At 37.6% G+C, this 23,020-nt stretch overlaps 1 protein-coding gene across 2 annotated transcripts in view; it reads left to right on the forward strand.

Moving 5' to 3' along the window:
* The window catches only part of C8H9orf85 (chromosome 8 C9orf85 homolog), a 61,702-nt gene extending 42,835 nt beyond the window's left edge, over positions 1-18,867 (forward strand). The window contains exons 4-5 of one of the 2 annotated variants that reach the window (XM_061425541.1): positions 16,247-16,362; positions 16,854-18,867. In XM_061425541.1, coding sequence (XP_061281525.1) covers positions 16,247-16,362; positions 16,854-16,998 — 261 coding nt within the window. In that variant the 3' untranslated portion in view covers positions 16,999-18,867. The remainder of the gene's footprint in view (positions 1-16,246; positions 16,363-16,853) is intronic. The other variant, XM_061425542.1, reaches the window with a different exon arrangement.
* The last annotated feature ends 4,153 nt before the right edge of the window (positions 18,868-23,020 follow it).

Consider the following 23,020-nt stretch of genomic DNA (forward strand, 5'->3'; position numbering starts at 1 on the left):
CATTTGTTCATTTATTCGCTCTATGTTGCCTGTCAAAAGAAGATATGCTTTGCATATACATTTAATGAAGAGAAAACAAGATAGGATTTTGGTTTAGTCATTGGATTTCTAGCTTTAAAAAGTGTGTTGATTAGTATTTCTTTGATTTTTTAAATAAAAATAAACATTGTTATATACTACGAGATGATCCTCTACTTCTGCTTCATTGACTACACCAAAGCCTCTGACTGTGCAGATCACAGCAAACTGTGGGGAATTCGTAAAGAGATAGGAATATCAGACCACCTAACCTGCCTCCTGAGAAACCTATATGCAGATTAAGAAGTAACAGTTAGAACCAGACATGGAACAACAGACTGGTTCAAAATTGGGAAAGGATTATGTCAAGTCTGTGTATTGTCAGCCTGCTTATTTAACTTATATGCAGAGTACATCATGTGAAATGTTGGGCTGGATGAAAATCACAAGCAAGAATCAAGATTGCTGGGAGAAATATCAACAACCTGAGATATGCAGATGATATCACTCTAATGGCAGACAGTGAAGAGGATCTAAAGAGCCTCTTGGTAAGGGTAAAAGAGGAGAGTGAAAAAGCCAGCTTAAAACTCAGCATTCAAAAAGCTAAGATCATGGCGTCTGGTCCCATCACTTCATGGCAAATAGAAGGGTTTGGGAGATTTTCTTGGGCTCCAAAATCACTGCAGATGTTGAGTGCAGCCATGAAATTAAAAGATGCATGCTCCTTGGAAGAAAAGCTATGACAAACCTAGACAGCCTATTGAAAAGCAGAGGCATCACTTTGCCAACAAAGGTCTGTGTAGTCAAAGCTATGGTTTTTCCAATAGTCACGTATGTATGTAACAGTTAGACCATAAAGAAGGCTGAGTGCCAAAGAATTGATGCTTTCGAATTATGGTGCTGGAAAAGACTGTTGAGAGTCCCTTGGACAGCAAGGAGATCAAACCAGTCAATCCTAAAGGAAATCAACCCTGAGTATTCATTGGAAGAAATGATGCAGAAATTGAAACTCCGGTATTTGGCTACCTGGTGCGAAGAACTGACTCATTGGAAAAAACCCTGATACTGAGAAAGACTGAAGGCAGGAGAAGCGGGTGACAGAGGGTGAGATGGTTGAATAGCATCACCGACTCAATGGACATGAGTTTGAGCAAACTCCGGAAGATAGTGACAGGAAAGTCTGGTGTGCTGCAGTTCGTGGGGTTGCAAAGAGTCAGATACGACTTAACGAGTGAACAACAAGATGATCAGTCCCTCCATATATACCAGTGTATGACAAGAAATTATATAATATGTATATATATGTGTGTGTGTGTATATATATATTTACAGACATATATATGTAGTATTTATGTATGTACACACACACACATACAGAGTGTGAGCTTAACCTCTTTGTTTTAGCTCTTCAGCTCCAGCATTGCTTATAATAGTTTGAGGCTCTTACAATAGTTTGGTTAATCAGTAATTTGAGAGTTGTGTCACCACATTCCAAGAGTATTAAAATGTCCTAGAGTGGAATTTTAGTCACAGGCCATTCTATGTCATATCATAGTACAGTGACTGTAAACCCTGGCTTTATTAGTCCATTAGACTAAAGTCCTTGAGTTTTAGTCCTCCTTATTAAGGAGAGTCTTTAGTACTGTCATCACTTGTGCACCTGTGCAAAAAGCCTACTTTTTGACATTAATATTGGTTGATATAGCAAGCTTTGATTTTAAATTGCCTGCTCCAAGTAATAGTTTTGAGAAGTAATTTCCATTTTCTCTTTTTTCTAAACTACTGTTGGTCGGAGGTGAATATTTTGTACTCTTCTAAGAATTCTTCTAAGTCAAATCCATTGCAATAAGAAGTAAAAAAAAAATCTCCATTTATTTCAAATACATTAACTATGAAGAGAATTAAACTTCTACTGAAAGTTCTTGAGATCTGTAGACATTGTTTCCTTAAAAACATTTCCTAAGTAGCATATGATGTAATTCCTTAGTATGGTTTCCGATTCTTTTTATGTTAGCACAGATTACTTAGAGCCACTATAGGAACTGTCACTTTATAGAGCTCTGTCGGTGTTCAGTTCAGTTCAGATGCTCAGTTGGGTCCGAATCCTTGTAACCCCATGGACTGCAGCATGCCAGGCTTCCTAGTCCATTACCAGCTCCTGGAGCCTACTCAAACTCATGTCCATTGTGTCCGTGATGCCATCCAAGCATGTCATCCTCTGTCATCCCCTTCTCTTCCTGCTTTTAATCTTTCCCAGCGTCAGAGTCTTTCCCAATGAGTCAGTTCTTCGCATCAGGAAGCCATAGTATTGGAATTTTAGCTTCAAAATCAGTTCTTCCAATGAATATTCAGGACTCATTTCCTTTAGCATTGACAGGTTGGATCTTCTTGCAGTCCAAGGGACTCTCAAGAGTCTTCTCCAACACCACAGTTCAAAAGCATCAATTGTTTGGCCTTCAGCCTTCTTTAGAGTCCAACTCTCACATCCATACATGACTACTGGAAAAACCATAGCTTTGACTAGACGGACTTTTGTTGGCAAAGTAATGTCTCTGCTTTTCAATATGCTGTCTAGGTTGGTCATAGATTTTTTTCCAAAGAGCAAGCGTCTTTTAATTTCATGGCTGCAGTCACCGTCTTCAGTGATTTTGAAGCAAAGTCTCTCACTGTTTCCATTGTCTCCCCATCTATTTGCCATGAAGTGATGGGACTGGATGCCATGATCTTCGTTTTCTGAATGTTGAGCTCGATAAAGGACATGAAATGTTCCCTTGGTATCTCTAATTTTCTTGAAGAGATCTCTAGTTTTTCCCATTCTGTTGTTTTCCTATATTTCTTTGCATTGATCGCTGAGGAAGGCTTTCTTATCTCCTTGCTATTCTTTGAACTGTGCATTCAAATGGGTATATCTTTCCTGTTCTTCTTTGCCTTTAGCTTCTCTTTTCTCTGCTGTTTGTAAGGTCTCCTTAGGCAACCCTTTTGCCTTTTTGCATTTCTTTTTTCTTGGGGATGGTTTTGATCCTCAGTGTAGTTTCTATTATTTATCCACGAAGGGTGGAGTAGCACAGCTCACTGTTTACGAAAGTACCTAGTCATCTCATGTGAGAGGATTATAAGTGGAGCTGAATTATCATAAAGGTTAAAGTGTAGTAAATAAAACCAGGAAATGAAGGCAGTACCAGAAAAGTTGTGGCAGAAAGTCCATTCCAGAAATACTAAAAATATCAGATCAGTTATTTTCCAATTGATGTTTATTGTCTAGATCAGTGGTTCTCAAAGCTTTTGTTGTCAGGACCTCTTTCTTTATATTGTTAAAAATTACTGAGAACCCAGATAGCTTGATTTATATCAGCTTTTATGCATTATATCTAATGGTATTTATTAGATATAATGATATTTATTGTTTTAGATATAAAAATGCTATGCTCAGTCGCTTCAGTCGTGTCTAACTCTGTGTGACCCCATAGACAGCAGCCCACTAGGCTCCCCTGTCCCTGGGATTCTCCAAGCAAGAACACTGGAGTGGGTTGCCATTGCCTTCTTCAATGCATGAAAGTGAAAGTGAGGTCGCTCAGTCATGTCCGACTCCTAGCGAGTCCACTCCTCATGTCCACTCCTCCTAGTGGGTTGCCATTGAAAACTGAGACTTAAAAATAATTAATTTATAAGTAATGTGAATATAAGCAGCCGTGGAGAAGGCAGTGGCACCCCACTCCAGTACTCTTGCCTGGAGAGTCCCATGGAGGGAGGAGCCTGGTAGGCTGCAGTCCATGGGGTCGCTAAAAGTCGGACACGACTGAGCGACTTCACTTTCACTTTTCACTTTCATGCATTGGAGAAGGAAATGGCAACCCTCTCCAGTGTTCTTGCCTGGAGAATCCCAGGGATGGGGGAACCTGGTGGGCTGCCATCTATGGGATTGCACAGAGTCGGACATGACTGAAGTGACTTAGCATAGCATAAGCAACCATTAAAGGTTAATGTCGTGTTGCTAGTATGGGTTGGAAAAGAATTTCCAGACATGAGACAGAATGAGAGGGAAATAAAGTTCATTAGAATGGGAGACACTGTTAGAACAGCAGGCCAGCTCAAGGGAGAATTTCATTGAACAGTGGTTCTTAGTCCACTTTTATACCCATGGTTCAGGGAGTGGGCTAGGGGTCTTGTGGGTTATTTGCTGATTGGATGAGGCATGTATACTGGGTGTGGGAAGAAGGGGAAGCAAGCCTGTGTGGGTTAGGAGGGGAGACAGGTTATACTGCTCAGGAGGACCTGAAATCCCTTAATAATTACAACACGGGGGAGGGAAGGATTATAAGGGCCTGGTTTTTCTGTCCCTGCGTTCCAAGACCCTTCTTGGTTTTATCTGCTCTTTTGTCCTTGTCCTGTCTTTTGTCCACATTTAATAATAATAATTTTATATGAAAAATAACTTTTGAAACAAAAATATTAGTGAGACAAGTGGCATTGTTTTCTATATTTATGAATTTCATTAGTGTCTGACTAGTAGAAGGAAAATGAAGCAGTACATTTTTAAAATAGTGTAAGTAAATATTGATGAAAGTAAAAGAGGAGAGTGAAAAAGTTGGCTTAAAGCTCGACATTCAGAAAACTAAGATCATGGTATCTGGTCCCATCACATGTTTATGGCAAATAGATGGGGAAACAGTGGAAACAGTGTCAGACTTTATTTTTGGGGCTCCAGAATCAGTGCAGATGGTGATTGTAGCTATGAAATTAAAAGATGCTTACTCCTTGGAAGGAAAGTTGTGACCAACCTAGAAAGCATATTCAAAAGCAGAGATGTTACTTTGCCAACAAAGGTCCCTCAAGTCGAAGCTATGGTTTTTCCAGTGGTCATGTATGGATATGAGAGTTGGACTGTGAAGAATGCTGAGCGCCAAAGATTTGATACTTTTGAAGTGTGGTGCTGGAGAAGACTCTTGAGAGTCCCTTGGACTGCAAGGAGATCCAACCAGTCCATCCTAAAGACCAGTCCTGGGTGTTCATTGGAATGATTGATGCTGAGGCTGTAACTCCAATACTTTGGCTACCTCATTCGAAGAGTTGACTCATTGGAAAAGACCCTGCTGCTGGGAGGGATTGGGGGCAGGAGGAGAAGGGGATGACAGAGTATGAGATGGCTGGATGGCATCACCGACTCGATGCACAAGAGTTTGGGTGAACTCTGGGAGTTGGTGATGGACAGGGAGGCCTGGCGTGCTGCGATTCATGGGGTCATAAAGAGTCGGACATGACTGAGCAACTGAACTGAAAGGAACAGAAGTAAATATTAATAACCTTTTCCAGATAATTATAGAAATTCATCTTTGATACGGTGTAGAATCTGAAACCATATCAGTAAACACTTCTTATACTTCAATCCATGGGTCTGTCTTGCAGTTGAATGGATCTTTCACCCATGCATGGTTTTGTAACATTATGCATTTTGCTAGTTTGGAAAATATTAATTCATTTAATTATATAGATGTTGCTGTGTTTTATTATGCAATTTAAAATGTGTTGATACTGGAAGGATGTCATTTAAAAGTGTGGGTTTTTCATTTTTGCTAGTTAGCTGTGGGTTTGTGGAGGTGACAAATACAGTGATTACTAATACAGTTTGGTGCTGCTGTCTTTGTTCTTGCTAAGTTTCAGCACTTTTAGTAACTATTATAAAAAATGACACTCAAAGAAGTTAAAGTGACTTTCAGTGATTATATGCCAAGGATATGTCAAAGCTAGGCTAGATCTAATTCTCTTGCTTCCCAAATCAAAATACATAATATTTTCTAGTATTTACACTAATCTTGAAAATAAAATTTTATCCCTTAAATGGATAGTAAACATTTTTTAGCTTTTATTTTCTTTTATCTTCTTTCTAAGGGCCAGGGTGACTGGCCCTTAAGAAGAACCATTGTCCTCCCTTTCTTACGGGGTCCTTCTTATACCCCACCAATGAAAAATACTCTGAAGGGATGGTTAATTTTTAGCCTGTAATTGAGTCCTGTAGCCGGAGGTCTGGAATCTGGTGGTCTCACAGCTTTGAGAAGATGCACCAGTGGGAAAGCAGAATGTCATTTGAGCAATTTGGTCAAACTCAAGGATCACTGTGATTTTATTCTTAGTTTGCAAGGTCAACATAATGAGCCATCTTATCAGTGAGACCCCAGATGGGCCCTATCAGTTAGTAAATGTGGTTCATAGGAGTAACCTGTGGTTTTGTTTGACCAGGTTCCACTAAAATGGTTAGTTGTGGTGTATGCATGGACAAGATTTATTGTTTCTGGGAATTGTAGTCCATGAAAATATGAAAAGAAGGCCAAGCCACCATTATTTTAACATCTCTGCAGTTCTCTTAGTAATGAACTCATAAAATATTCAAAATATAGCTATTTTCAGGGGAAATTAGGTTAAGTTTATATTTAGGTCAATTTTCAAGTTTTTCCTTACCACTCGTTTTGTAAGAAAAAATAAGAGTGATTATCTAACTTACAGGTGTTTTTAAAGATGTTTCAAGATAACTGCACAAGTTCTATGACAACTTGTAATGTATACCTTTTATCATTAAAATAATGTCTTAAACCATCTTGTCCTTAAGATCAAGGTTCTTAGGCTGGACAAATGTGACGTAGAAGAAGAAAAACGCTGAAACTCGAATTACTTTCACATCTTCTCTCTCTCTACTCCCCATGAAGACATAAAGCCTAGGTTAAGAGGTTTGAAAGCAGAGGGGCACAAATATCTCAAGTCTGTGATTGAAAAACTTGAAGGTTGTAAACATATAAAAAATGTATATAATTTACCTTTCAACAAACATTTCACATTTATGAAAAGGAAACATTTTAAAAATGTGTCTATGTGTGTATTTCCTTAGAGGTAGATTTATATTCACTAGCCTAATACAACCTGTTTTTCCAAGTGGATTTAAATTTGAAAAGAGCATAATTGCTTACAGCAACAAAATTCCTTGTCTTCTCAACCAGCTTTGGGGATATTGGAAAATTCCCCTATCTAGGCAGTAGTACTTTGATGTGGTCAAGAGTTCTCAAGTGCTTAGGTGCATGAGAATTTCATGAGTTTGTTAACTTGTTAACAGACAGATTCTTGGGACCCATCCCCAAGATTCTGATTATGTAAATAATGGGTGTAGCCCAGGTATCTGCATTTTAATAAGCTATGCCAGTGTTTGAGCCAGTGCCAAAAGTCACTGTCTTGAGGATTAGATGGGCCAGAGAGTGTAGAATCTGCTCTCTTTTGACTCTAGATTCCAAAACAGGATATCCCATTTTCGAGCCTATTTTACATGTAAATTTTAACATTAACAGTTCTATAAATACAGTTTTATCCTTGAATTAACAATTTGAATACTTAAGGATTAGTTTACCCTGGGAGTCCCTGTTATAAAACAGCATATTCATAGAAATGAATTTCTTTGAAGCCTCAGAAGAACCTAACCAAAACAGTTTCTTTAAAATTATTTTAAAAACTTAAAAAAAAAAAAAAAACTTAAAAAAATTGAATCCAAAAAATACTGAGATTTTTTTTTTCTAGTCCATTTGTATTGGTAGGACTTTGTGTGTATTCTAATAGCATGAAATTTTAATCTAACTTTTATTTCAAAGTAATTAAATAAAGCTGTTTGGAAAGTCAAAACACAAGCATACCAAATAATTTAGCAAACAATTTTCAAAATTATTTTCACTTTGATTGTGAAGACTTTTTCTTTTTAATTCTAATTTATATTCCCCAAAGCTCTAACATGCAGTAAAATATACATGTTGTAATAAACAATGTTAAAAAACAAAATTCAACTGAGTGACTTTTAAAGATTTTATTGACTTTGTCTCATTTAGAAGATGGAAAGGATCTGTGAGGAACTGTAGAACATGAAAGACTTTTGTAGGTAGAAAGGAATGGTAACAAGAAAGTCACACTAGACAGAAAAGCAGGTTGGTTATTGCAAAGTCACTTTTCTTTAGGGAATAACAGGAGTCTTATCAGCCTTATCAGGTCTTCCCTGGTGGCTCAGATGGTAAAGCGTCTGTCTACAATGCGGGAGACCTGGGTTCGATCCCTGGGTCGGGAAGATCTGCTGGAGAAGGAAATGGCAATCCACTCCAGTACTATTGCCTGGAAAATCCCATGGACAGAGGAGCCTGGTAGGCTACAGTCCATGGGGTCACAAAGAGTCAGACATGACTGGGCGACTTCACTTACTTACTTATCAGGCTGAGTACCCAGCTTGTGCTGATCAGACAATTCGTGATTGATTTAAAGGGCTTCCCCAGGTGGCTGCAATGGCAAAGAATTTCCTGCTAGTGCAGCCTACTCAGGAGACATGCATTGGATCCCTGCATAGGAAAGATCTGTTGGAAGAGGAGATGGCAGTACACTCTAGCGTTATTAGGTGGACAATTCCATGTACAGAGGAGCCTGGTGATCCATGGGTTCACAGAGTCAGATATGACTGAGCATGTATTCAGGATTGGTTTAAAATTCCATTTCTGGGAGAGCCAAAACTGAAATTAAGTCTCAGTTTGATGATTTGGGGGGCTTCCCTAGTGGCTCAAATGGTTAAGAATCTGCCTGCAGTGCAGGAGACCAGGTTTGATCCCTGGGTCAGGAAGATCCCCTGGAGAAGGAAATGGCAACTCACACCATCATTCTTGCCTGGAGAATCCCATGGACAGAGGAGCCTGGTGGGCCCCAGTTGATAGGGTTGTAAATAGTCGGACGTGACTGAGTGACTAACACTTTGACTTTTGATGATTTGGGGCTTAGCCTAACTAAGTCTATATGGGGGCCAGTTGTTTTGTTTTAATAACAGTTTTGTAAGTTTTGACAAATGAATACGTCTTTGAGAGTGATATCACAGTTAAGATACAAGACAGTCCTATTACCCCCTAACATTCCTTTATGCCACTTGGTATCCTGCTGCCTCACTCCCAGTCCCTGGCAAACACTGATCTGTTTTCTTGCCTTCTTGCAGAATTCATATATAGGACTCACATAGTATATGGTCTTTGAGGCTGACTTCTTTAACTTAACTTAGTGGATTTGAGATTCATCTGCATTGTTGTGTAAATTAGTCAGATCAGATCAGTCGCTCAGTCGTGTCTGACTCTTTGCGACCCCATGAATTGCAACACGCCAGGCCTCCCTGTCCATCACCAACTCCCGGAGTCCACCCAAACCCATGTCCATCGAGTCCGTGATGCCATCCAGCCATCTCATACTCTGTCGTCCCCTTCTCCTCCTGCCCCCAATCCCTCCCAGCATCAGAGTCTTTTCCAATGAGTCAACTCTTGGCATGAGGTGGCCGAAGTACTGGAGTTTCAGCTTTAGCATCATTCCTTCCAAAGAAATCCCAGAACTGATCTCCTTCAGAATGGACTGGTTGGATCTCCTTGCATTCCAAGGGACTCTCAAGAGTCTTCTCCAACACCACAGTTCAAAAGCATCAATTCTTCGGCACTCAGCTTTCTTCACAGTCCAACTCTCGCATCCATACATGACCACAGGAAAAACCATAGCCTTGACTAGACGAACCTTTGTTGGCAAAGTAATATCTCTGCTTTTCAATATGCTATCTAGGTTGGTCATAACTTTCCTTCCAGGGAGTAAGCGTCTTTTAATTTCATGGCTGCAGTCACCATCTGTAGTGATTTTGGAGCCCAGAAAAATAAAGTCTGACACTGATTCCACTGTTTCCCCATCTATTTCCCATGAAGTGATGGGACCAGATGTCATGATCTTCATTTTCTGAATGTTGAGCTTTAAGCCAACTTTTTCACTCTCCACTTTCACTTTCATCAAGAGGCTTTTGAGTTTCTCTTCACTTTCTGCCATAAGGGTGGTGTCATCTGCATATCTGAGGTTATTGATATTTCTCCCGGCAATCTTGATTAAATCAGTGGTTGGGCCTTTTTATTGCTGAGTCGTATTCCTTCAGGATGTATCAAAGTTGTTCATCTGTCCCCTGGCTCATGGTCATTTAGGTTTTGCTTATTTTTGGTGATTGTGAACTATCCTGCCATAAACATTCATATGCAGGGTTTTGTGTGAATGTATGGTCTCATTTCTCGTGAGTAAGTATCTAGTAGTCAGCTCACTGGGTTTATGTTAAGGGTATGTTTAGAATAAATTGTCCAACTATATTCCATAGTGGCTGTATCATTTGCATTCTCAATAGCAGTGTGTGAGAGTTCCAGATGTTTAACATGCTTATCAATACTTAGGATTGTCAGGTTTTTTTTTCCCCCTTGAAGTCTTGCTTTGTTCTTTTTGAACCATAAGTGTGAATAGCTCTATCTCATTTTGATTTTAATTTGCATTTTTTGATGACCAATGATGCTAATCATCTATTCCTGTGCTCATTTTGCATCCTTATTTCTTTTTTTCTATACATATATTTAGCTCATGTTTTGATTAAGTTGTTTTGTTTCACTTATTACTGAATTTTGAGAATTCTTATATATTGTAGGTGCAAATCGTTGATCAGATATGGGTTTTACAAATATTTTCTGCCAAATTCTGACTTATGTTTTATCATTTAAGAGTATCTTAAAGTGGAGAAATGTTTTATTTTGGTGAAGATCTGTTTCATTTATCAGGATTTATTAATTATTATTTTCTTGTAGGTAAAAAATCTTTGGTTAGTATCACAAATACTTTTACTGTGTTTTCTTCTAGAAATTATGTAATTCTTGGTTTTATATTGGGTTTATGGTCCATTTTCTGTTAATTTTTTGTATATCCAACTGCTCTGTGGTCATTTGTTTAAAAGTCTCTCCTTTCTCCATTGAATTACCTTTGTACTATGTTGAAAATCAATTGATTATATATGTTAGAGTCTGTTCTGTCCTATTAATCTACTTTCCACCAGTACCACACTACCTTGATTACTACAGCTTTAAGATAAATCTTGAAATCCAGTCTTAAAAGTGTTCCCACCTTCTTTTTCTTTTTTCAAAATTGTTTCGGCTAATATTTTTCCTTTGCTTTTTCTTGTAACTTTAGAATCAGCTTGCCAATTTTATTTCTAATACTTTTTTGGTATATTCTGTGAGATTTTCCTACATAGACAGTGATTTTTTAAAAAAATGAAGACATGAAAATTCCCTGGTGGTCCGGTGGTTTGGACTTGGCTCTTTCACTGACATGGCCTGGGTTAAATCTCTGGTCAAGGAACTAAGATCCTACAAGCTGCATGGCACGGCCCAAAAATAAATAAATACAATTAAGTGATAAAAAATGAGGACAGTTTTATTTCTTGCTTTCCAATCTCCTGCCTTCAGTCTTTCCCAGCATCAGGGTCTTTTCCAATGAGTTGGCTCTTCTCATCAGAAGACCAAAGTATTGGAGCTTCAGCTTCAGCATCAGTTCTTCCAATGAATATTCAGGGTCGATTTCCTTTAGGATTGATTGGTTTGATCTCCTTGCTGTCCAACGGACTCTACAGAGTCTTTTACAGCACTGCACTTTGAAAGCTTCAATTAAGTTTTGTCAGATACTTTTTCTGCATCTATTTAGATAATCATGTGGGTTTTCTTTCTTAGAACATTGATTTGATGAGTTAACATTTATTGATTTTAATATAAAATCAGCCTTTAACATACTTGGATAAACCCCACTTGATCATGACTGAATCCTTTTTACATATTGCTAGATTTTATTTGCTAACAAAGTTTCATACCCATTTTTATTACCAATAGTCATCTGAAATTTTGTCGTTATCTTGATGTTAGGGTCTCATCAAGTGAGTTGGGAACTGCTTCTATTTTGTTTTCTAGAAGCAGTTGTATACAAAGGAAATGGAAACCCACTCCATTGTTCTTGCCTGGAGAATCCCGGGGGCGGGGGAGCCTGGAGGGCTGCCATCTATGGGGTCGCACAAAGTTGGACACGACTGAAGTGATTTAGCAACAGCAGCAGCAGTACTATCTTTTAAATGTTAGTAGTTCAGTTCAGTCGCTCAGTCGTGTCCGACTCTTTGCAACCCCATGAACCACAGCACGCCAGGCCTCCCTGTCCATCAGCAACTCCCGGAGTCCACCCAAACCCATGTCCATCGAGTCCGTGATGCCATCCAGCCATCTCATACTCTGTCGTCCCCTTCTCCTCCTGCCCTCAATCTTTCCCAGCATCAGGGTCTTTTCAAATGAGTCAGCTTTCTGCATCAGGTGGCCAAAGTAATGGAGTTTCACCTTCAACATATGTCCCTCCAATGACACCCAGGACTGATCTCCTTTAGGATGGACTGGTTGGATCTCCTTGCAGTCCAAGGGACTCTCAAGAGTCTTCTCCAACACCACAGTTCAAAAGCATCAATTCTTCGGCACTCAGCTTTCTTTACAGTCCAACTCTCACATCCATACATGACTTCTGGAAAAACCATAGCCTTGACAAGACAGACCTTTGTTGGCAAAGTAATGTCTTTGCTTTTCAATATGCTATCTAGGTTGGTCATAAATTCCTTCCAAGGAGTTAGCGTCCTTTAATTTCATGGCTGCAGTCACCATCTGCAGTGATTTGGGAGCCCAGAAAAATAAAGTCAGCCACTGTTTCCACTGTTTCCCCATCTATTTCCCATGAAGTGATGGGACCAGATGCCATGATCTTCATTTTCTGAATGTTGAGCTTTAAGCCAACTTTTTCACTGTTCTCTTTCACTTTCATCAAGAGACTCTTTAGTTCTTCTTCGCTTTCTGCCATAAGGGTGGTGTCATCAGCATATCTGAGATTATTGATATTTCTCCCGGCAATCTTGATTCCAGCTTGTGCTTCCTCCAGCCCAGCGTTTCTCATGATGTACTCTGCATAGAAGTTAAATAAGAGAGGTGGACAATATACAGCCTTGACGTACTCCTTTTCCTATTTGGAACCAGTCTGTTGTTCCATGTCCAGTTCTAACTGTTGCTTCCTGACCTGTATATACATTTCTCAAGAGGCAGGTCAGGTGGTCTGGTATTCCCATCTTTTCAGAATTTTCCAGTTTGTTGTGATCCACACAGTCAAAGGCTTTGACATAGTCAGTGAAGCAGAAATAGATGTTTTTCTGGAACTCTCTTGCTTTTTTGATGCAAAAAGCAATTTGATCTCTGGTTCCTCTGCCTTTTCTAAAACCAGCTTGAACCCTTACAAATAGCTGTGAAAAGAAGAGAGGTGAAAGGCAAAGGAGAAAAGGAAAGATATACCCATTTGAACGCAGAGTTCCAAGGAATAGCAAGGAGAGATAAGAAAGCCTTCCTCAGTGATTAATGCAAAGAAATAGAGGAAAACAACAGAATGGGAAAGACTAGAGATCTCTTCAAGAAAATTAGAGATATCAAGGGAACATTTCATGCAAAGATGGGCTCAATAAAGGCAGAAATGGTATGGATCTAACAGAAGCAGAAGATATTAAGAAGAGGGCAATACACAGAAGAACTGAACAAAAAGATCTTCATGATCCAGATAATCATGAACGTGTGATCCGTCACACTCAGCTAAAGCTGGGCATCCTGGAATGTGAAGTCAGGTGGGCCTTAGGAAGCATCACTACGAACAAAGCTAGTGGATGTGATAGAATTCCAGTTGAACTATTTCAAATCCTAAAAGATGATGCTGTGAAAGTGCTGCATTCAATATGTCAGCAAATTTGGAAAACTCAGCAGTGGCCCCAGGACTGGAAAAAGTCAATTTTCATTCCAATCCCAAAGAAAGGCAATGCCAGAGAATTCTCAAACTCGCGCACAATTGCACTCATCTCACATGCTAGTAAAGTAATGCTCAAAATTTTCCAAGCCAGGCTTCAGCAATATGTGAACTGTGAACTTCCAGATATTTAGTAGAATTTAGCAGTAAAGCCATTTGTGCCTAGAGTTGTCTTTGTTGGAGAGTTTTTAAAGATTATAAAGTTTTTCTTTAATGGCTAGGGTTTTTAGATTATCTGTTTCATCTTAAGCAGGTTTTTATACTGTCTTTCCAGAAATTTGTCCATTTCAATAAAGTGGTTGGATTTATAGGCATAGCGTTGTTAGTAAATTTTTCTTATTCTTTTAATATCTGTTGCATCTATAGTGTTGTTCCCTTGTTCTTTCCTGAAATTGGTTTATTGTGTTCTCTCCTTTTTTATCTTGGTCTGTCTGGTTATATGTTCATGAATTACATTAATCTTTTCAAATAGCCTGCTTAGAGTTTTATTGGTTTTCTTTTTTTTTCTGTTTTTCAGTTTCATTGATTTCTGTTCATATTGATATTGCTTTGAGTTAATTTACTGTTCTTTTTTTGTTTTCTTAAGGTGGAAGTTTGGATAGTTCTTTTGCCTAATATAAACATTTAATTATATAAATTTCCCCAGAATGTCTTTTTAGCTCTATTCCACAAATTTTGATGCTATATTTCATTATTATTGAATCAAAACATTTTCTAATTGCTCTTGAGACTTCCTCTTTAACCTATAGGTTGTTTAGAAGTGTTTTAATTTCTGTATATTTGGATATTTTCCAGATGTTTTTCTTTTACTGATTTCTAGTTAATTTCATTGTGGTAAAAGAATACACCTTATATAAACTCTGGTTTTTGTTCTTAATTCATTGAGGTTGGTGTTATAATTCAGAGTATAGCCAATTTTAGATTCTGTTCCATGTGTGCTTGAAGAGACTATATTGCTCTTGTTAGGTAGAGTGTTCTATAAATGTCAGTTTGATTGATAGACTCTGTCGACCAGGTGTTGTATAGTTTTGCTGCTTTTTGTCTACTCATTGCTTCACTTATAAAGAGAGAAGCATTGAAGTCCACAGTTTTAATTGTGGATTTGTTTGTTTCTCTTTTTGGTTCAATGGTTTTGCATCAGTTATCTCAAACCCTGTTTTTAGGTGCATAAATAAATATTTAAGATATTGCATACTTTGGGAAAATTGATTCCTTTATTGTCATGTAATAGTCTTTCTTAAGCTTAACAATTTTTTTTTCTTTGCTTTGAAGTCAATTTCAATAATAATGTAGTTACTCCAGCTTTCTTCTGATTAGTGTTTGCATGTTTTGTTTCATTTTTTTCCTTTCCTTCTACTTTTAACTGTATACAGGCATATCTCAGAGATATTGGGGGTTTGATTCCATGCCACCTCAGTAAAGCAAATACTGCAATAAACTGAGTCACATGAATTTTTTGGTTTCCCAGTGCATATAAAACTTACATTTGTACTATACTTTAGTCTATTAAGTATGCAGTAGCATTATGTCTAGAAAAATCAATGAGCACTTTATTTTAAAAATACTTTATTGCTAGAAAATGCTAACCATCATCTGAGCCTTCAATGAGTCATAGTCTTTTTGCAGTAGTAACATAAAGATTACTTATCTTAGATCACTGTAACAAATATAATAATAATAATTTAAAAGTTGAAATATTGCAAGAGTAACCAAAATGTGACACAGAGGCACAAAGTGAGCAAATATTGCAAAAAATGATAATGACAGACTTGCTCAACAGAAGGCTGCCACAAACGTTCAATTTGTATAAATAAATGCAGTAGCTGCAAAGTAAAATGAGGTATACCTTTTTACATTTAAAGTAGATTTCTTGTATCTTGTATCTTTCACTCCATGTTTTTTTTAATTTCTAATATTTCCATTTGTCTTTTTAAAAGCAAATTTATTAAGGTTTAATTCACATACTGTATAGTTCATCCATCTAAAGTACATAGTTTAGCAACTTTTAGTATGTCATAGAGTTGTATAACTCAGTTTTTTTATAACACATCAGTTTTTGAACATTTTCTCATCTCAGAAAGAAACCTTATACCTGTCAGGATTCAGTCTCCATTCCCTCTCCCCAACACCAACGGTCTCCCCTCCCTTGTTTTCTGTCCCTGTAGATTTACTTATTTTGGACATTTCATGTAAATAATCAAATAATATCTAGACTTCTGTGACTGGTTTCTTTCACTTTGGAATTTTTTTCAAGCATGTTGTAACATTTATCGGTGCTTAATTTTTATTAATAAATAATGTTCCATTGTAAAGATATGTATTCTTATTTATCCATTAATCAATGTTAAGTACTATTGAGTTGTCAGCAGTTGTCTAGAAATGCTATATAATTAAGCTAAAGTGACATATGAGAGAAATACCTTAAGAGTTTGAGGCTTTTCAGCTATACGCTTAGCCACACCCCCTTATTTCACTAAATAAATCTTAGACAATTAGTAAAAATTAAGATTTTATTTTCTTTTCCATTTTTAGTGTTAAATGTTTACAAAAGACAGTGAAGGATTCTTATCATATAATGTGTAGACCATGTGCCTGTGAACTTGAAGTTTGTGCCAAGTGTGGAAAGAAAGAAGATGTTGTTATTCCGTGAGTATTTCTTTTTATGTTTGGGATTTACTCTTTTAGTAAATGGTATGTGAATTTTCTTTTAAGGAAACACTGAGTAGCTCTGAGAATCTTAAGATACAGTATATCGCAGTAATGTAGACTTTTTCTACCCAATAGGAAAAAAAAAATCTTAATTATTCAGTGTTTCTATCATAATGAAAGCAAAACATCATTTTTAGGAAATTAAAATATTTACCTGTGAGAGTCACATTTATTATACATTACAAAAGAATTATTCATTGTATAACTTCTTTTCTTTAATGGACAGCACAAATTAATTTGTTTGATCATGCTTTATTGACAGCAGTATTATAATTGGTTGGTTCTTCAATTAAGTTAATCTTCAAGGATCTTTTCCTTTTTATTTCATTAAGCTCTTTATTAATCAAGAAGTGTAGTGTAAAAGTCTTTTCAGTCTACAAAAACAATGCAATCTTGAGAAATAAGAGGTTTTTTCCTTCTATCTTTAGGTTTAATAAAGAACCAGAAAAGACAGAAAATGTTGAAAATAATTTACGTTCCAGCCATAGAAGAAGCTGCAGAAGGAATGAAGTAAATGATGATGATTTAGATTTTGATATTGATTTAGATGACACAGAAGAAGAAGACAATTAATATAACTGTATTAAAAGTCAGTTTTAAAACATGAAATTCTGACCATCCTTTAAAAAATTTTTTTTCACTCTTCATTTTTGGCTGTGCTGGGTCTTTGTTGTTGCACGAACTTTTCTCTGGTTGCAATGAGTGGGGTCTTTCTCTAGTGGCAGTGCTCAGGCTTCTCACTGCAGTAGCTTCTCTTGTGGAGCGTGAGCTTCAGTAGTTGTAGCATGTGGGCTCTAGAGCACAGGCTCAGTAGTTGTGGCTCATGGACTTAGTTGCTCCCCAGCATGTGGGATCTTCCCAGACCAGATCAAACTCTTGTCTCCTGCATTGGAAAGCAGATTCTTTACCACTGAGCGACTAGGGAAGCCCTCTGAACATCTTTGAGAGACATGGTAGTGCTTAGTCACTCAGTCATGTCCAGCTCTTCTCAACCCCAATGGACGGTAGCCCCCAGGCTCCTCTGTCCTTCGATTCTCCAGGCAAGAATACTGGAGTGGATTGCCATTTCCTCCTCCACGGGAATCTTCCTGACCCAGGGAACAAAAATTGGTCTCCTGTATTGCAGGCATATTCTTTACCTTCTGAGACTTTGAGGGTTTAAAAAAAACAAACTGTGGAATCCTAGTAAGAATATTGGAAAAACCTATAGAAAATACATGGACATTATGAATTGTGTATATTTGAATAATGATAAAACTTTTATCCAGAGTTTTCTTATAATACATTTTAAAGTAGTGTATGCTAGTATTATCTGCCAAAATGAGTATTGGAGTATCATATTGCAGTTTATGAAAATTATTTAGAAGAATACACTATCTAGTATCAAACTAAACAAGATTCAGAATTGATGGTTGTATAAGAACTATCTCATGGAAAAATAAAATGACATTCTTATGTTACTAGCCTCAAAAACTAGTCTTAAGGAGGTATCTTTTGATAGACTGATCTCAGGTAAACGTCCCAAATTTTAAAAAGCCCTCTTGCTTATGCTTGCTTATTATAAAGCAAAAGTTTATTATTTTTAATAGTAATGTTTAACAAATCAATTCAGTCAGTCGTGTCCGACTCTTTGCAGCAAACTCTTTGCAGTTGTGTCCGACCCATGGACTGCAGCAAACCAGGCTTCCCTGTCCATCACCAACTCCCAGAGCTTGCTCAAACTCAGATCCGTTGAGTTGTTGATGCCATCCAACCATCTCATCCTCTGTCTTCCCCTTCTCCTCCTGCCCTCAATCTTTCCCAGCATCAGGGTCTTTTCTAATAAGTCAGTTCTTCGCATCAGGTGGCCAGAGTATTAGAGCTTCAGCTTCAGCAGCAGTCCTTCCAATGAATATTCAGGATTGATTTCCTTCAAGATGGACTGGTTTGATCTCCTTGCAGTTCAAGGGACTCTCAAGAGTTCTCCAACACCACAGTTCAAAAGCGTTAATTCTTCGGCACTCAGCTTTCTTTATCAGGGCTTCCCTGATAGCTCAGTTGGTAAAGAATCTGCCTGCAATGCAGGAGACCTGGGTTCGATGTCTGGGTTGGGAAGATCCCCTGGAGAAGGGAAAGGCTACCCACTCCAGTATTCTGGCCTGGAGAATTCCATGGACTATATAGTCCATAGGGTCGTAAAGAGTCGGACACAACTGAGCAACTTTCACTTTCACTTTCTTTATAGTCCAACTCTCACATCCATACATGACTATTGGAAAAACCATAGCTTTGACTAGATGGACCTTTGTCAGCAAAGTAATATCTCTGCTTTTTAATATGCTGTCTAGGTTGGTCATAGCTTTTCTTCCAAAGAGCAAGTGTATTTTAATTTCATGGCTGTAGTCACCATCTGCAGTGATTTTGGAGCCCAAGAAAATAAAGTCTGTCACTGTTTAACAAATACATAGCAATTTTTCTTTGAAAGTGTTTTTATGTATTTTATTACATTATTTTTACATTTTTTTCTCGTGAAATTTACATATAGAAAAAATGCATAAAATATGTATAGTTTAATAAATAATTATAAACAAATATCATCTTTCTACTTTGAAAATGCACAAACCTAAAAAGTAGCAATGTGGTACAATGAACCTTTGTATACTCTTCGCTTAGATTTATAGTTAACATTTTGCCATACTTTCTTTATATTTGTATAGATATATGTGGATATATTTTTTATTTGCTGACACAGTTGAAAATAAGTGTCAGGCACTGGTTTTGAAGTTTATGTGAACAGACTTATACTATGCCTGTTAGTTTGTTCTTATTTCTTCATTATGAAATTTGTGAGATTGATCCATGTTGTTGCAAGAGCTCTAATTTTGTTAGTTTTACCTTAGTGTTTTTTCTATTGTATTTACATACCACAATTTATCCCCTCTAATAATGAGGGACATTTGAGTTATTTAAAAATTTTCCTATTACAAACAATACTGTTTCTTGGTATAAATGTCTTATTTCTTGCTACATTTTTTAAGTATGTAATAGAAGAAGATTGAAATGTTTTTTGGTATACTTGTTTCTCACTGCTGTCGACTAAAAAAATATACTCACAATCTGAAAGTAGAGAGTTATTTTATTTGGTGGGAATGTTTAGGACTCCAAGCGTGGGAGACAGCATCTCAGTAGCTCTGAGAAAACTGGTCCAAGAAGGCAGGAGGGTAGTCAGGCTGTATACAAGTTTGCAACGAAGAGAGCAGGTAGTCTTGAACATCAAAGATCAGGTATCATGTTAAGGAATTTAGCATTCTCTGGAAAGGTGCAAGCCTCGGGGCTCACGGAATTCGTTCCTTTCAAATGCACCTCAGATACCTGGGCCCAGTCCTGTCCCCTAGTTCACCTGGCTTCTTGCATTCCCTCAGCTCCTCAGCAGTCAGTTGGAGCTGGCAGCATCCTCCTGATCACAGCCTGGGGTGCTCCCGTTCACTTTTGGAGGCCCGAAACCACTGACGGCTGTGGCATTTTTTATTGATTAATATGACAAGAAATATTTTCATTTCACACTACATTTTCTGTTAGGTATATCTAGCAGTGGTAGAGGACATAGGTATATGCATGTTCACTATTACATGTGCTACGTAATGCTGTCTTTCCAGAAGGATTATTACCTCCCTTCCCTCTAGCAATGTATTAGAGTTCCTATGCAACCTTTCCAACACTTGGTATCATACTGTTAACATTTCTGTCAATTTGATGTGTGTGCAACATATGCCTTCATCTTATTAATTTGTATTTCACTAATTACTAATAAGCCTGAGCCCCCTTTAATTTTTTTTTTTTTTAAATCATTTATTTGTTTTAATTTGGCTGCACTGGGTCTTAGTTGCTGCATGTGGGATCTAGCTCCTTGTCCAGGGCTCGAACCCAGGCCCCCTGCATTGGGAGCGCAGAGTCTTAGCCACTGGACCACCAGGGAAGTCCCCCCCTTTAATGTTTATTGACTATTGACTTTTGGATAATTGATGATATTAAGGAATCGTTTAATTAATGGTAGAGCATGATGTTATTTGAGCAATACATATTGAAATATTAAAGGGTGTATGGTCAATTTACTTTAAAATATTTTAGCATAAAAAAAGTAAAGATACAGAGTACATTTCAGTGATATCAAAACTTTGTTTCTTAGGAATAAATTTTAAAAACACTCAAGAACTCTTGACAAAAATTAAAATCTTATCAAGACATTAAAATTAAATGGAGACATAAATGGAAAAAGATAAAAATAAATGAAGGGAGATCTCATGTTTGTGATATAGAAGCCTTTAAGTTTACAGTCTACAGAAATTTTTTCTACCATAAATTTGTGTGGCTTACCTTTTGTAAATTTGTTTTCTGAACTGTGTAACTTTTGTGGTTAAAGAGCCAACTTAATTATTATTAGACCTAGCATAAATTCTTTCCCATGTGATTAAGTATAATTCCTCAGATTACCTTTCTGAGAGAGAAGTTTAACAAAGAGCATCACCCAGTGACATATACTAATATCTGCATTTCATTCTTCAATGCTAGGAAAAGTTTTTTTTTTTTTTCAACAGACAAATTTAATTGTTACATTTAGTTCATTTACATATCTTTAGATAGTATCCTTTCTAATCTAAAAGTTATTTTTATTGGAACTCAGTATGGATCTAATCCTGGCTCTGCCACTTACTCTAGCTGTATGACTTGATACCAATTAATTAATCTTTCTGTGCCAACTAGGAGAGCACTAAACAACTGATATTATTATTGCTACTGTGATTTTTATATATGTATTAGTACTGAATTAGTAATTACTGGAAATGAAATAATTAGTAATGAAGATGTCAATTTGGTTGTTTGCCTACATTCTTCAAAAGAGTTATATATGTATTCCATATATATGTATATAAATATCAAATGCAGAATGTTAGAAGGTGAAAAGTTCTATGGAAGAAAGGCATGGTAGGGTGATTGGAAGTCTAAGGGCACAGATGGGGTGGGAGTGAGGGTGCACAAGTGGATGGAAGTGTTGATTTTTAAATAAGGTGCCTAGAAAAACATGTTGGGGAAGAATGTTCCAGGAAGAAGAAACAGCCACTGCAGAGCCTCTAAAGCAAGACTGTGCCAGGTGTGTTTAAGGAACAGCAAGGACTGAGTTATTAAGTTGGAGAGTTGAAAGAGATAAGATCAGGAAAGTAATGGGAGGCCATATTATATGCAACCTGTTTTTCTTTGTTTTTCAGTCGTTTAACTGATTTCTAAGGTATGGAATTTTTTTAGTTTTATTGAAGTATAGATGATTTACACAGTTGTGTTAATTTCTACTTTCCAGTAAAATGACTGTTACCTATATATTCTTTTTCATATTCTTTTCCAGTACAGTTTATTATAGGATATTGAATATAGTTTGCTGTGAAAAGGAAGTGTTGCTAGTATGCCTTTATTTATTTACTTATTTGGCCATGAGACTTGCAGGGTCCTAGTTCCTTGACCAGGGATTGAACCTGTGCCTCCTGCAGTGGAAGTGTGGAGTCCCAACCACTGGACCACCAGGGAATTTCTGCTAGTATACTTTTAAATCCACCTCAGTTCAGTTCAGCCGCTCAGTCGTGTCCGACTCTTTGCCATCTCATGGACTGCAGCATGCCAAGCTTCCCTGTCCATCACCAACTCCCAGAGCTTGCCCAAACTCATGTCTGTCAAGTCGGTGATGCCATTAACCATCTCATCCTCCGTCATCCTCTTCTCCTGCCTTCAATCTTTCCTGGCATCAGGGTTTTTTCCAGTGAGTCAATTCTTTGTGTCAGGTCAGATACTGAATTTTGCAGTTCCAAAATGTTCATTTCATTCTTCTTCTAAATGTTTAAAAACTGAAATGTTCTGTTCTACCTCTCTTCTACATCTTTTTCTCTATTATTTTAATGATTTAATCACAGTTGCTTTGAAGTCCTTATTTTTTCTTGCTTTTATTGATTATTTTATCTCTTGGTTATTGGTCATTCTTCCCAGCTTTGCACATCTAATAATTTTTATTGTGTGCTAGCAATTGTAGATGGCACATTATAGACTTCTTCTGAAAAGTAAACTACTGCCGATCACCTGCTGCTGCTGCTGCTGCTGTGTCACTTCAGTTCTGTCCGACTCTGTGCAACCCCATAGACAGCAGCCCACCAGGCTCTGCCATCCCTGGGATTCTCCAGGCAAGAACACTGGAGTGGGTTCCCATTTCCTTCTCCAAGCCACTCACCTGGATCCCTTCAAAACTTGGGTTTAAGCTTTATTAGGGGTAGTCTGTTTCAGTTTGATGCTTATTCCTGTCTCTTTCCCCTCGAGTTTTGTCTTTATTCCTAGGCATCTATTTTCTGAGGTGTTAATGCTATTGGTGTTCACCAAAGGATCTCCCCGCTGGGTAAGCCCAAATGGCAACACTGGGTGACCTCTAAAGTATCTGCCTAGCAGCTGTTCTATGCTAGGATTCTGGAGGTGTGTCCTGCATGTGTATAGCTTAGGAGACTAAGGAATACTAGAGGAGAACCACGGAGAAGGCACTGGCACCCCACTCCAGTACTCTTGCCTGGAAAATCCCATGGACAGA

This window comes from Bos javanicus, chromosome 8 (assembly GCF_032452875.1).
Source record: "Bos javanicus breed banteng chromosome 8, ARS-OSU_banteng_1.0, whole genome shotgun sequence".
NCBI classification, from domain to species: Eukaryota; Metazoa; Chordata; class Mammalia; order Artiodactyla; family Bovidae; genus Bos; species Bos javanicus.